We start from the raw sequence: 14,594 nt of genomic DNA, 5'->3' as shown, positions 1-14,594 counted from the left end.
GTCATTTACAACAATCCTCTTTCCAGGCCCTTCCACTTCGGGGCATCTTGGGTTGCTGGCCTCATTAGTCATCCCGGTCCACATATGTATGAGGGGGGGGGACCCCGGTCAGCACAGAAAGGCCAATTATTCACGTGGGGCTTTAATATTTGTGCACGCCGCGGTCGAGGCAACCCTCTTATTAAGCCGAACGGCAAACTTCACGTGAGTAATTAAAAAAAAATAAAACGTATAACTAAAACGCGGGGTCGCTTTAAAACTTGTCACCGAGAAGCACTTTGCATGTGTTTGGCACGGAGCGGGAGAGGAACGGCGGCGGCGGTGCCCTTGGTGCCGATTTCCCGCCACTCTAAATGCCTCCTCTGCGCCAGAATACACTGGCGGTGGCTGCTCACGCTGTGAGACACCTGCACCGGCTACTAGGCCTGTCATGACGCACAAAACCCTACCATCTTCAGCTTGACATTGTGCAAGTTATAATTACTCATCCAAATGAACATGTCAGAGCGGCAGCGGCAGGCCTCTCATCACAGCGCAAGAAAAATACATCAAAACATTATCAGCCCAGCAGGGAGACGGGGACCATAAGGAAAATTACCCGTTTTTAATATGGATGCCACAAAGACATGTCTATTATTTTCGAAAGAAAGGGAGGAAAATGGGAGAAATAAAGATCTTCCAAGTTCGAAGTCCCCGAGCACTAAAAACAGACCACCACTGACAAAAGGAGCAGACATAAAAAAAAAACAATTGCTAAAAATACATCTGCGCGGTCTGTTGAAAGGCATTCATTGCTGACACTTTGTGCAATTTTCTAATACTTGACATTGTCCTTTCGTATCCACGTGTGTGCAAATACGTAATGCTCCTCTTTCGCAGACGTGAAAAAGAGACCCATGCAGGGCTGTGATCACTCTTGAAGCACCAGAAACAACCGTAAATCTACAGAACTGTACCAGAACATTTCGATCTAATTTACTGCCTTTTTGATAATAGTTTGTAACGTTTACAAACCATCAAATATAACTAAGCACATGTTCAGTTTCCTTTTGCTACAACCTAGGTTTTTACAAAATGCATCGTTTTCCGTAAATAATACGGGTCTTGATCCACATGGATCCATTTTTAATATCTCCCATGGTTTAAAATGGATTTATGTGTCACCATTAAGAAACCAGTTCCATGCCCGACTCTTCATTGCTATGCTAGTTCTCAAATTGCCCCTTCAAGCGAAGTACCACAGCATTGCCAGTTTACAAGTCCTGTAGAGCACCATGGTCATGCCAGTCTCCACTCTACCCTGCTACATCCAGTAAAGCTTTTCTCTAGTGACACAAGTGATATAGGCATACGCACATTAGCATGCCAGCATTGGGAAGAGGGTAAAGAGAACGAGGCCTAGTGACCCATACAAGCCGGTAAAAGCCACAATTTTCGTCCCTGCAAACGGGGAACATGTCTAACGGTCGCTTTTTCATGCACAGCTCTTTACCATGCGCTTGTTGGCAAAGGCAATCCAGTAGATCTAGTTTGGTTTCATATGTAGCTTATTGCAAAGTTTTTGCTAACTATGTCTGGAACCAGGACTCTTTATCCATGGCACATTTCAAGTTACCCATCAATTTAACAGCTGCTCTCTCCTCTCTCTCCAGTTTTCTGGGCAAGCAACTGACATCCCAGAGGGAGCACTTGGCTGGAATCTCAAGATGGACTTTCTGGCAAACTGCACTTAGCTAGGATGAGGATCCGCTCTAGAAATGCCACTTATGGCTGACAGCTTCCAGGTCAGGATGAGTTGAACGTCCCTTAGCGCATCCATCCAGAAAGCAGCCCTAGTCTCACGAAGGGATACCCCAACAGCTTATCATGCAGCACATTTCAAAGGATCAAACGTCCCTTAACCTAACAGTCGACTTATTTTAAAAAGGTACACGTGGAACTGCATCTACTTAAGTTGTAATTTACAGAATGGGGGGGTGTGGTAGCTTTAATTTGTCATTATGTACTAAAAACTTTTTGTGTATGTTCTTAAAAAATAATAAAGAGGTTGTGTAATTAAAGTCTTATCCCGCAAAATTGAGCTTCTAGTACTAATAAGAATGCTTATCAAATATTAGAATGTTTGGCTACTAATTAGGTCAAGTCACTATTTCATTGAGGCACGGTCGCTTTTTTGTTGACTCTTTAAAATATAATTTACAGTTCAATAACAGAACAAGGTAACTGCAATGTTCCTACCAAATTACCCAGGGACGCCAATTACAAGGTCCTTGTCTATATCAGTGGCCAAAAGCCCAAAGTGACAGTGTGGTTGGCGGGATGGGGAGGCTACAGACTACCAGTCCAAAAGCTGCTCCAGTGACTTATGCTCACTTACTTAGATACATAGGACCCATAACACATGCTCTTGAGACAGCGTAGAATAAATTCGCCTAAGAATGGGGTTATCCTGTATACCAAATAATCAAAAGCCTACTCAAACATGCTTTTAAGTAAGGCATGACCTAATTGAGCCTCCGTGCAACAGTTCATGTCAGACAGGTAGATCTTAAAGAATACACTTGGGGTAATTCATTTTGAATTGAAAGTAATCCAAATAGCATCCTGTAGAAGACATTTACATGGACGTGTCCCTGAAAAGCCATGGAGGTCACCTATTCTCTGAACACATGCTCATGGATGAAGTTAGGAGAAACACTCTTCGCGGTGAAATACTTTAAGAAACATTCCAGTAGACCTCAGATGTTGTAAGGCTTGCTTCCCTGCTGGAATACACCCTACGTATGTGTAGGTAAATTCAAAATATCTCCTGATCATTTAGAAAGTGATGGTTACATTTAGCCTTAGATGAAGAAGACTGAAAAAAGGTGGTAAGAAAACTTCTGTTTGTTGGGGAACCAGAAAGGACTTTGATGAGAACGGAGTGGTATGTTATCAAGAGTAACTTACCTCTATAACAACTGTTTAAGATTCAGACGACCAAATAGTAGGTGACAACTGCAGAGCACCCTCAAAATAGCAATGCTGCACTGAGAAAAAGCCTAAATGATCATAGGCTAGCTTCTCCAGTATCTGATACTAAATGATTTAGCTCCGACTTCAACTCAGGCTAGCCACCCATTTGGCTAGTTGTCTACACAAATACATTTGTACAATTTGATATTCATAATGAATCATTGACAAAGAGGAGGTTAGCGAAACCGGAGGTATATTAACATTCATATACCATAAGTGCTTACACTAGCCCAAAGGCCATTGAATTCATATATACAATAAATGAGCAAACAATCAATACGTAATATACAATGGGTACAACGTGTCACAAATATAAACATTAAAATACCCAAGACGTTATAGGTGTTCCATAACAGAACAAAACAAAGAGACTTTTTGCAATGGTGGTATCCATATGTTTGATCAAAGTGATCCAAGTCTATGCCCTATTGTTAGGTTATGGGGGTATGCTTGATCACAATATGGCAAACTTTACTGGTGCTCCATATTGTGACCATGCAAGTAACTACTACAGTGATAATGAGCAATAGTGAATAGCAGCATTTGAAAGTCTCCGATTTATACCTTATGAAAGAACTGAGTGAGTTGAAAAATTAATGTTTGGAGATCATGGAACCAGTGACCGAACAGAATGTAATAGATACACTGCATTTAGATGTCTGAGGAGAGGCCAGCACACCATTTAAACAGGCATCAATATTTTTGCCATTAACCTCAAGAAATTAAGTGGATGTGTTCCACAATTTGATTGTTAATGGAGTAAAATGTTTGTACACCACTGCTAATAAAAGTGAAGCTAGATTGAATCCAAACCAAAAAGGGTATAGGAATTTGATTGGGGAACTGCAAGCTCATAATGAGGTGGTCATCAGAAATTCCGACACGGGAGGCAATATTGTCCTATGGCCACTGGACACGTACAAGACAGAGCCCTATAAACAACTCACCAACAGGGCCTACTATGTCAAATGAAGCTGCGACGATCTGGGATATCCCAGGCAGGAATCGATATAAGTCAGATTTAACCCAGTGGAGGAATGCTGGTTTATTAGGCCAAGATTTATTCTATTTTAAACATTTTTTTAAATGTTCTTAATAAAAAACAACTCTTGTATGTAAAAGTTACAGAGAATAAATAGAGCACCAGCAATAATCAGTAAACACATATATGATGCAATACATAGGATTAAAAAGCCACACAAATACATCTAATAAATAGCTATAAAAAGATTTAAAGAGGACCAGCATGACAAAAATAAATAGGCAAAAAGTGGCAACTTTAATTCGTAAAAATGTACGCAAACAAATCCATCCTATAACAAATCTATCAAAAATGTGTAGCTCGTGACAAGATTGTAGCAAATAGGTAAAAATGATCAAGCAAATAAATATATCTTTCGAATAGGTAGAAGTTTTTGCATACCAGAGCAAACAAATCAGCATGCAAAATTATGAAATAAATAGGCTAGAAGTGGCAGCTCACATGCATAAAAGATGTAAGCAAACAGATACATCCTATAACAAATCTATCAAAAATGTGTAGCACGCAAAAAGATGTAGTAAATACACAAAAAGATTCAGGCAACCAAAATACATCTTTCAAATAGGTAAAGGTTTTTGCATATAAGTGCATACAAAACATATAATCTGGGTGCCAAACATATTACATTAACCATCATATCATTACAGCGACCAGACAACAAACACAACTTACTCCGCCCCCATAGATACACCTTGTCATGCTGCTGAATAAAAGTCACCATTATGGCTACAGCAGTGCCTCCCCATCCCCTCGCAACTAATCTACACCTAGTCACCATGTTCCCCCCAAAATCCTCCAGAGAACCCAAAGAGCTATTTGGCGTGTCTGAGTCTCCGTCCAGAGTCACCAAGTAGTCCAAAACGTGTTCATATCCTTGCGCCCTTTCGATCTTTCCCCACACTCTTTTCAACTCTTGAAACACAGCACTCTCCAGCCCCTCCCACTCAACTAGTTCATTTCTCCATCTACGGTCATGCACCGATTTCCAGTGCATTGTAACTTCCCGCTTAGCCAGAATCGGCAGTAAGTCAGTACATCTAGTCGTGATTTTTCTCTTTTTAGGGAGTTGATACCCTCCAAGTAGGCAAGTAAGGGGCGAACAAGAGATTGCCCATAAAGTAATTTTATTTACGTGGTTATCTACTGCCCCCCAGAAACCTACTAAGGACGGGCAGGACCACAGCACAAGGTATAATTTTGCCAACAACTGACATTTCGTTACAGTCGTTGCATAGAAGCAGTTGATCTTGCCAGACATTAGAAACGCTCTGTGCAGAATAATAATTAAAAAAAAATGTAAACCTAGCATTTCGCAAGACAGAGTGTATATGTGCCAAAATCCTCTTCCAGTCCTTATCCACAATCTGGAGTTCAAGGTCCGCTTCCCATTTTGCTTTGAACTCAGCAAGGGGCGTTGGCATGCTAGGGCGTATTGCGTGATATAGACATAAAACTGCTTTTACACATGCCATCGTAGAGCAGCTGGCACACAAGGTGTGTAACTGGCAGAGTCCCACCAATGCCCCCTAATACCCGCCGGATCATTGCCCTGTGCAAGAAGAATTGACCACCAGGAACTCCATAAACTTCTGCAAACTCTTCAAACAAGAACAGTACGCCATTCCGGTATTAATCACCTACGTAATTAACCCCAGAGGCATCCACACGATCCACCATCTTAATCCACCTCAATGGGAGATCGGGCAAATAAGGCACCAGAACAAGGGCCCACTGAAGAAGCATCGCCAGCACTGCTGAATACCAGGAGGCCGCAGGCAACCGTCGCTGGGGTCCAAGCAGTTCCTGCGTTGTCCGCGAAATAAGCTCTAATGGCCTCACCTATGTTACTTTTAAAGATCGATCATCCAAAGCCTCAACTCTCAACCACCAAAACGGGATGCAAGGACACTCACACAACCAATCCACAGAGAGCCATCCTCGTTTAATTCTTGGAATTGCCTCAATATAGAGAATCAATAAGTACTAGGGTTAGACAGCAGGGATTATTCCACACTGAGCCTGCATATTTTCGCCACATGCCAACAAGGCACAGAGCGATATCCCAGGGCATCACACCATCTTTGTGTTTTCCTTCTGAATAAAATGTAGCCCATAGATTACAGTTTCTATCTTCACCTACGGATTACAATGATTTGTCATATGCATCTGAGTAGCACCAAATCCCTTTCATCACGAAAATGACTTTTTTTTTTACATATAATTTTTGCACTTACACAATCAGACTTTCCGCAGGTTAATGATCCTGTTAAATTGGTATGTCATTTTTAACATCATATTTGATAAATGTATCCTCTAATGTCAAAACTGCACAGGCAGATGTTGCTATCAGCACTGATGGCAATTTGTTATACTGCAAAACAGTATATCGTGCCTAATCCAAGAAGGTGAATCGTGTACATCAAAATCAGACAAAAAAGGACCAGTTAGGATGATAAAAATGCTCGAATAAACTGAGCAGAAAATCTTGATGAAGTTGATTTTGGGACTGGTTAACAGTCCATCATCCTACTGCAATAAAATGTACTGCCTCGTTCAAGCAGGTCCTCCTTGGCCAAACATTTGTAGACTTGCGGCCAGAAGAACTGTAATGTGGAACACTGTTTCAGAGAAGATAAACTATCAAAAAAACACTGTTTAGATACAGAGGAGAGCGTGGATTACAAAGTACTTTACGCCTTTTAAGTCAGGCGTCCAAATATTACTTTCTTCTTCTTGGCTAAGTTTCCAATTTGCTAATTTGCCAGTGATTTGGGATAGTTCATGTTGCACTTATTACTTGTGATTCAATTATATCTTTCTTTCTGGATGTTATATTTTAGGTTGTAAAGCAAGTCTCAAGTGATTTGATATTGTTTTCAGTCTAGAATGAGATGAGTTTAAAACTTTCAAACACACATTAATAAGACAGGCAAGTCTGCCAAAGAACAACATGCATTCAACCAAAGATCAACATAGAATACATTCGTGCTTTACCTGTGCTGTCCAGGAAATAGCAAATGGCACTGGAAAGTCTACTATGCAATCCGGTGGTTCCACAGGGTACTGAAAAGAAAGCAATCAACTTATTCTGAGGACTCACTACCATACATAGTAAAGACGTGAATGCACACAGAAAGTATTTACTTGCCAAACACAGTTATATGAGTAACTAAAGATAAGCAAGAACAAACTGCAAATGTGGGTACACTTTTAGACTTCATGGCCTTTTTCTATAGCTTTACTAATCATGCAGTATTAATATGTGATATCTATTTCTTTAATGAACTTTCTGCAACTAAAATACAATAGTTTCTAGGCTGAATAGAGCAACAATACAGATATTTAATACACCTTAGCGTAACCTTATTTTAGCCACCGTAAAAAATAAATACATTTAAATTAACATAATGCTTACTGCAGTACCCCCTGTTTTTCTGGTCTGATTTTGCGGGTTCTAGATTTCTATGCACTGTGAACCTGCTGAGCAGTGGTCTATTGTCTGTGCTTTGCCTCGAATGCATATACTCTGCCCTGGCTTCACTTGACTGGCTTATTTATCCATCCATTAAAGACACTGTACATGGCGCTAAAAGTGCTCCAGTGATATGGAAGTTCAATGTCACATTCAGGCTCCTGTCTGTATTAACACCACCCACTTGTATGAAAACAAATGTAGGTCTACAAACAGCAACACTGTGCTCTCACCGGGCTGCAGGTTTACAGTACCGCAGAGACATGTGGCAAGGAAAAAAACCTCTGCTTTGTAGGAAAACCTACTTTTATAAATTAGCTAAGCCACTCCTAACACCAAAGAACGGAATGCTCAATATATAAAAGTGGGGGCATGCTAGATGGAGGAAAAGATAAACACCGGCATTTTTTATGAACAGGCCTGGTTAGGAATCAAATCACTTTTTAATAAATAAAAAAACCTCTACTTAATACTTCAGTGATTTGTGATCAAGACATCAAACTTCTTGCTCGAATTGTGGTCCCTTGCAAAACCTACAATAACCTCCAACTTAAAAGTAACCTGTCTTGATGTATGTTATCAGTATGTTGGGAGTGTCCCTTTCCGCTAGACCTCAGAAAATGTCACAATGGAGAAGAGTAGTTCTTCTTGACTTAATTTTGAAAATCTAATTAAGGAGGAGAAAGCAGATTTGTGTTAGCTTTAGTGTAACAGTGACTTTATACTGTACACTTTGTGCTACATAAGAGAGAACTGGTTTAAGACTCATTTTCCTGGCAGCCCTGCTCCATAGATTACCCCTTGTGCAGTTCCATGACACACATAACTTTAGCTGTTACAAACTACACATGGTAAAAGAACCATATCCATACCTACCAAAACAAGCATTTACAATGCAATGGTCTCGGCATCATTAAAGGTAGAGCTATTGGCATTGCTCATGACATTTCTTTTTTTTTCTTTAAATCATAAATAAATGGCATTGTCATTTACATTGTCCATACACAGCACTCTGCACTCAACAGCACACAGCACTCTGCACTCAACAGCACACACCACTCTGCACTCAACAGCACACACCACTCTGCACTCAACAGCACACACCACTCTGCACTCAACAGCACACACCACTCTGCACCTGCCCTCACTACTCTGCACTCTGCCCTCACTACTCTGCACTCTGCCCTCACTACTCTGCACTCTGCCCTCACTACTCTGCACTCTGCCCTCACTACTCTGCACTCTGCCCTCACTACTCTGCCCTCACTACTCTGCACTCTGCCCTCACTACTCTGCACTCTGCCCTCACTACTCTGCACTCTGCCCTCACTACTCTGCACTCTGCCCTCACTACTCTGCACTCTGCCCTCACTACTCTGCCCTCACTACTCTGCACTCTGCCCTCACTACTCTGCCCTCACTACTCTGCACTCTGCCCTCACTACTCTGCCCTCACTACTCTGCCCTCACTACTCTGCCCTCACTACTCTGCCCTCACTACTCTGCCCTCACTACTCTGCCCTCACTACTCTGCACTCTGCCCTCACTACTCTGCACTCTGCCCTCACTACTCTGCACTCTGCCCTCACTACTCTGCCCTCACTACTCTGCCCTCACTACTCTGCCCTCACTACTCTGCCCTCACTACTCTGCCCTCACTACTCTGCCCTCACTACTCTGCCCACTCTGCACTCTGCCCTCACTACTCTGCACTCTGCCCTCACTACTCTGCACTCTGCCCTCACTACTCTGCACTCTGCCCTCACTACTCTGCCCTCACTACTCTGCCCTCACTACTCTGCCCTCACTACTCTGCCCTCTGCCCTCACTACTCTGCCCTCACTACTCTGCCCTCACTACTCTGCCCTCACTACTCTGCACTCTGCCCTCACTACTCTGCCCTCACTACTCTGCCCTCACTACTCTGCCCTCACTACTCTGCACTCTGCCCTCACTACTCTGCCCTCACTACTCTGCCCTCACTACTCTGCCCTCACTACTCTGCCCTCACTACTCTGCCCTCACTACTCTGCCCTCACTACTCTGTACTCTGCCCTCACTACTCTGCACTCTGCCCTCACTACTCTGCACTCTGCCCTCACTACTCTGCCCGCACTACTCTGCACTCTGCCCTCACTACTCTGCCCTCTGCCCTCTGCCCTCACTACTCTGCACTCTGCACTCTGCCCTCACTACTCTGCCCTCTGCCCTCTGCCCTCACTACTCTGCCCTCTGCCCTCACTACTCTGCACTCTGCCCTCTGCCCTCACTACTCTGCACTCTGCCCTCACTACTCTGCACTCTGCCCTCTGCCCTCACTACTCTGCACTCTGCCCTCTGCCCTCACTACTCTGCCCTCTGCCCTCACTACTCTGCACTCTGCCCTCTGCCCTCACTACTCTGCACTCTGCCCTCTGCCCTCACTACTCTGCACTCTGCCCTCTGCCCTCACTACTCTGCACTCTGCCCTCTGCCCTCACTACTCTGCCCGCACTACTCTGCCCTCTGCCCGCACTACTCTGCCCTCTGCCCGCACTACTCTGCCCTCTGCCCTCACTACTCTGCCCTCTGCCCTCACTACTCTGCCCTCTGCCCTCACTACTCTGCCCTCTGCCCTCACTACTCTGCCCTCTGCCCTCACTACTCTGCCCTCTGCCCTCTGCCCTCTGCCCTCTGCCCTCTGCCCTCTGCCCTCACTACTCTGCACTCTGCCCTCTGCCCTCACTACTCTGCACTCTGCCCTCTGCCCTCACTACTCTGCACTCTGCCCTCTGCCCTCACTACTCTGCACTCTGCCCTCTGCCCTCACTACTCTGCACTCTGCCCTCTGCCCTCACTACTCTGCACTCTGCCCTCTGCCCTCACTACTCTGCACTCTGCCCTCACTACTCTGCCCTCACTACTCTGCCCTCACCACTCTGCCCTCACCACTCTGCCCTCACCACTCTGCCCTCACCACTCTGCACTCACCACTCTGCACTCACCACTCTGCACTCACCACTCTGCACTCACCACTCTGCACTCACCACTCTGCACTCACCACTCTGCACTCACCACTCTGCACTCACCACTCTGCACTCACCACTCTGCACTCACCACTCTGCACTCACCACTCTGCACTCACCACTCTGCACTCACCACTCTGCACTCACCACTCTGCACTCACCACTCTGCACTCACCACTCTGCACTCACCACTCTGCACTCACCACTCTGCACTCACCACTCTGCACTCACCACTCTGCACTCACCACTCTGCACTCACTACTCTGCACTCTGCACTCACTACTCTGCACTCACTACTCTGCACTCTGCACTCACTACTCTGCACTCACTACTCTGCACTCACTACTCTGCACTCACTACTCTGCACTCACTACTCTGCACTCACTACTCTGCACTCACTACTCTGCACTCACTACTCTGCACTCACTACTCTGCACTCACTACTCTGCACTCACTACTCTGCACTCACTACTCTGCACTCACTACTCTGCACTCACTACTCTGCACTCACTACACACACGATAACGGCAAGTTACCCAGGCTGTGCCCAGAGGCATTAAAGTCTTTGACAGGTGCTGGGCACACTCACTTGCCTGCGCTCGTGGTTACCTTCCACTGCAGGCTGCACACTGCACAGGAAGAGGTGTGGCGCCGCGGCCAGGGCGACTGACGCTGGAATCTGGGGACCACGGTTCGATCCCCGGCTCTGGCGGCAGGTTAGCCCAGCACCATGTGACTCTGGGCAATAGCTCGCTTAATCTTCCCGACGGCCCCCAGCGCCTAGAGACCCTTACGGGTGATTGTGCGCTTTACAAATGTGGACTTTACTTTACTTTACTGTGCCAAGAATGCCCACTGCTACCTTTTACCAGCACCCGCTGCTTATTGGAGGCATTACACTGGCCCTGTACTTATAACTAGTTCGGGGCTAGTAGGCAAAATGCACTTTTCGAAAGCTGCTTCATGTTCATAGTCAAAGGCGACCAAAGCGCTGCGAGGCACAGTGGACTACCCTTACAAACTAATACATTTTAAGAATGTAAAGCTCTTGCACCAAAAGGCGTATGCCTACCAGGTGGCATTCACTACATAAACGCTCATAAATTCAGTACAAAATAAATAAAAAAGTATTTAGGTGGACTGTTTAATACCCTCTGGACAATCCAGTGCCTTGACATGTTTGAATGGCTATACTTTCATGCAAAAAAATTCTCAAGTAAATTTCTTCTACACGCTGAACTGAATGGTCTGATTTTGTTACATATAGCAATTAACAGTCTACCCAACTTTGTTTCTAAAAAACACCTCTTTATTGAAGCAGATTGTAATGCTCGGCACATGAAAGCAATTTGCCCAGGAACGCACTTTCAAATGCATTTTGTTTGAATGAATGCAGTTGTGAAATAAGTAGACTGTTATAATCGATGTCGTGATGCTCAAGCAGTACTTTATTTTTGATTCTGGCTGCTTCCGAGTTGTCAGTGTAGGCAGTGGCCATAACAATGGTACAATTGGGTGGCGTAGTAATTTAACCAGGTGAATAACTGAGAAGTTGCGGGCGCCGCATAAGAAAGATTTTGAGCACCGGGACTTATTTTTCTACAAATTAAGCACTGCTTACACTGTGGCATGGAGTCATCCTGCTCAGCTCTCGCGCGCGCGCCACTCCAGGCATATGTTTTCAATTATCTCCGCCGTGATGGCGAGATAATTGAAGATATATGGCCTTCTGCTTTTAAGACCATGCCTTTCACGTCTGCCCTACACGGAAAGAAAACACAAGAAAAGCACGAACGCGCGCATTCACTGCAGACTGGTGAACGCTCCCACAACATCTGCATTACATTATCGCGGCACCCTGACAGCTCCTAATTGAAATTAATGCACTGCTGTGCGCGTAACCACACAGAAAATGCCAACATGGCGACCGACAAATTACATTAAGCCTATTGCGTCAAGGTTACTAAAAACACAGCACAGCGAAGAAGAATCACTATGCAGATGCCATAAAAAACGCGCGCGCACTAAGGAATGTTGCAGCCCGGACCCCTAAATAATTTTTTTTTTTTTATAACATAAGAGCTCGGAGCTCCGCCTCTCCTGCTGACGCAGGGTTGACGTAGGCCGAGCCCTAAAAAGCAAATACTTATACAGTCTCCCAGTGTCCCCGGAAAGGGTCTGCAGGAAGATCTAAAGTTTCTTGAGTCTCAGCCAGTGCTTCCTGGATCAGGTGTAGATGGTTAATTTTATTTATCAAATAACTGAAGTGTGTTTTCAAATGTGTTTTATTAGGCATCAAAAATACAAAAAAAAGTTTATATAAAAAATTGTACAAAAATGATTGCCAAGCCTCCGATTTTGTGAATATAAATCTTTGCCCGTGATGATTAAAATAACAAAAATCTCCAATACATTATATATTATAATAAACTTCAAAATCATTGATATAATAAATACCAAATATCTATAACAATAAGGTATACACCATAATAAATGTAAACAAACGTATGTACAGCGTTATTGTTTTGATTATCTTGTATTTGTGATTATGACCATCTGCCCACAAATAATAAAATGACATATTTATGGCCTGTTTTTGTGCAGTCTATGCATAAACAGACAAGAAAGAAAAAACTGAATAATGTAGAAAACTCAGCAAAATGGAATTCACTTAAATAAAGAGCCTCTACTTAATACTTCAGTAATTTGTGATCAAGACATCAAACTTCTTGCTCGAATTGTGGTCTCTCGCAAAACCTACAATAACCTCCAACTTAAAAGTAACCTGTCTTGATGTATGTTATCAGTATGTTGGGAGTGTCCCTTTCCTCTCTTGACTTGTGACAGTCCATGGTCCTTTTTAACTATGGGAAGTGCCCAATCCAGATTATGCTTTTACTGACAAGGAAGCACGAACACATAGGGTCCACCCTCCAGTGTTAGGTGTGGTTTGGATGTGCGGCCGACAGATATGGCAAGTAAAAAGTTCGGAAGCTCCTGTAATGCCATTTTGCCAATGACTGCATTCCAGTTTATTCTATCGGATTCTAGCTTTGATATGAATAGTAAGTGTGTTACTGTGGTCGACACCACAAACTCCCCTCCATCAATAGTTACTGGCATGCGTTCACACAATGTACCACCTGAAACAGAAATAAGAAACACCTGGTGACCACTTTCCCATAGGGTTTAAGCCAAAGGGAGGAGGCACAATTACTGTGAGTGAATTCACAAAACCTTTTCTAGTCTAGTTTAATAGTCCTGAACCCTTGCCCACCCAATCCAGCCATGATTTTAAAAGCTTTCAGGCGGGCCTTATCAACGCCAGATCACTGGTGTGCCACACGGGTGAGGTCTTTGACCTATTAGCAGAAAATGATTTTGATCTGCTCTTTGTTACCGAGACCTGGATGACCGACTCTTGCGCGCCAGTAGTTGAGTTGGCTATTCCGCGTGGTTTTAGGATCTGCCGGGCAGACCGCAAACAGGGAAGAGGTGGAGGAGTTGCTGTGATTTATCGGGATCATTGGACTCTCACCTGTGAACACCTGGATGAGCTGGTGGAGGCAGAACTTCTCCACTTTTGCTTGGAGCTCACTCCGCATTTTACCTTAGGTGGCACGTTAATTTACCGTCCCCCAGGCTATGTTGGCAACTTTATTGGAACCCTGGAGGAGGTCATTGTGCCACGAGCTCTACGGTTTCCCCGTTTCCTTTTGCTGGGCGACTTTAACATTCATGAGGACTTAGGGAATCCCACTGCAGCTACTCGTCTCAGCGAGACTTTTAGTATGGCCCACCTCACTCAATGGGTAGACGCTCCCACACACGTGGGAGGTCATGTCCTTGATTTGGTTTGCACCAACTTTGACATCAGTATGTCCCCCCCCTTGCCTATGCTGTGGTCCGATCATTGTCTGATTAAGTTCGCTTGGCAGCTAGACAAGGTTTTGAGTAAAATTCCTTCTCTGGTACATAGGCCACGAATTAATCTGGTGTCATTAACTGAGTCCCTTTCTCGCACCCGTCCGGATCCGACGACGGAAATGGAGGCGGCGGT

The 14,594-nt window shown here is 44.3% G+C and overlaps 1 protein-coding gene across 2 annotated transcripts in view; it reads right to left on the bottom strand.

Annotated features, from left to right (window-relative positions):
- Positions 1-14,594, bottom strand: part of FANCL (FA complementation group L) — a 370,446-nt gene that overhangs the window by 195,638 nt on the left and 160,214 nt on the right. For both annotated transcript variants that reach the window (XM_078649307.1, XM_078649308.1), the window contains one exon: positions 7,052-7,120. In XM_078649307.1, coding sequence (XP_078505433.1) covers positions 7,052-7,120 — 69 coding nt within the window. The remainder of the gene's footprint in view (positions 1-7,051; positions 7,121-14,594) is intronic.

Source organism: Lissotriton helveticus, chromosome 6 (assembly GCF_964261635.1).
Source record: "Lissotriton helveticus chromosome 6, aLisHel1.1, whole genome shotgun sequence".
Classification (NCBI taxonomy): Eukaryota; Metazoa; Chordata; class Amphibia; order Caudata; family Salamandridae; genus Lissotriton; species Lissotriton helveticus.
This window is presented reverse-complemented; position numbering and strand designations above follow the sequence as displayed.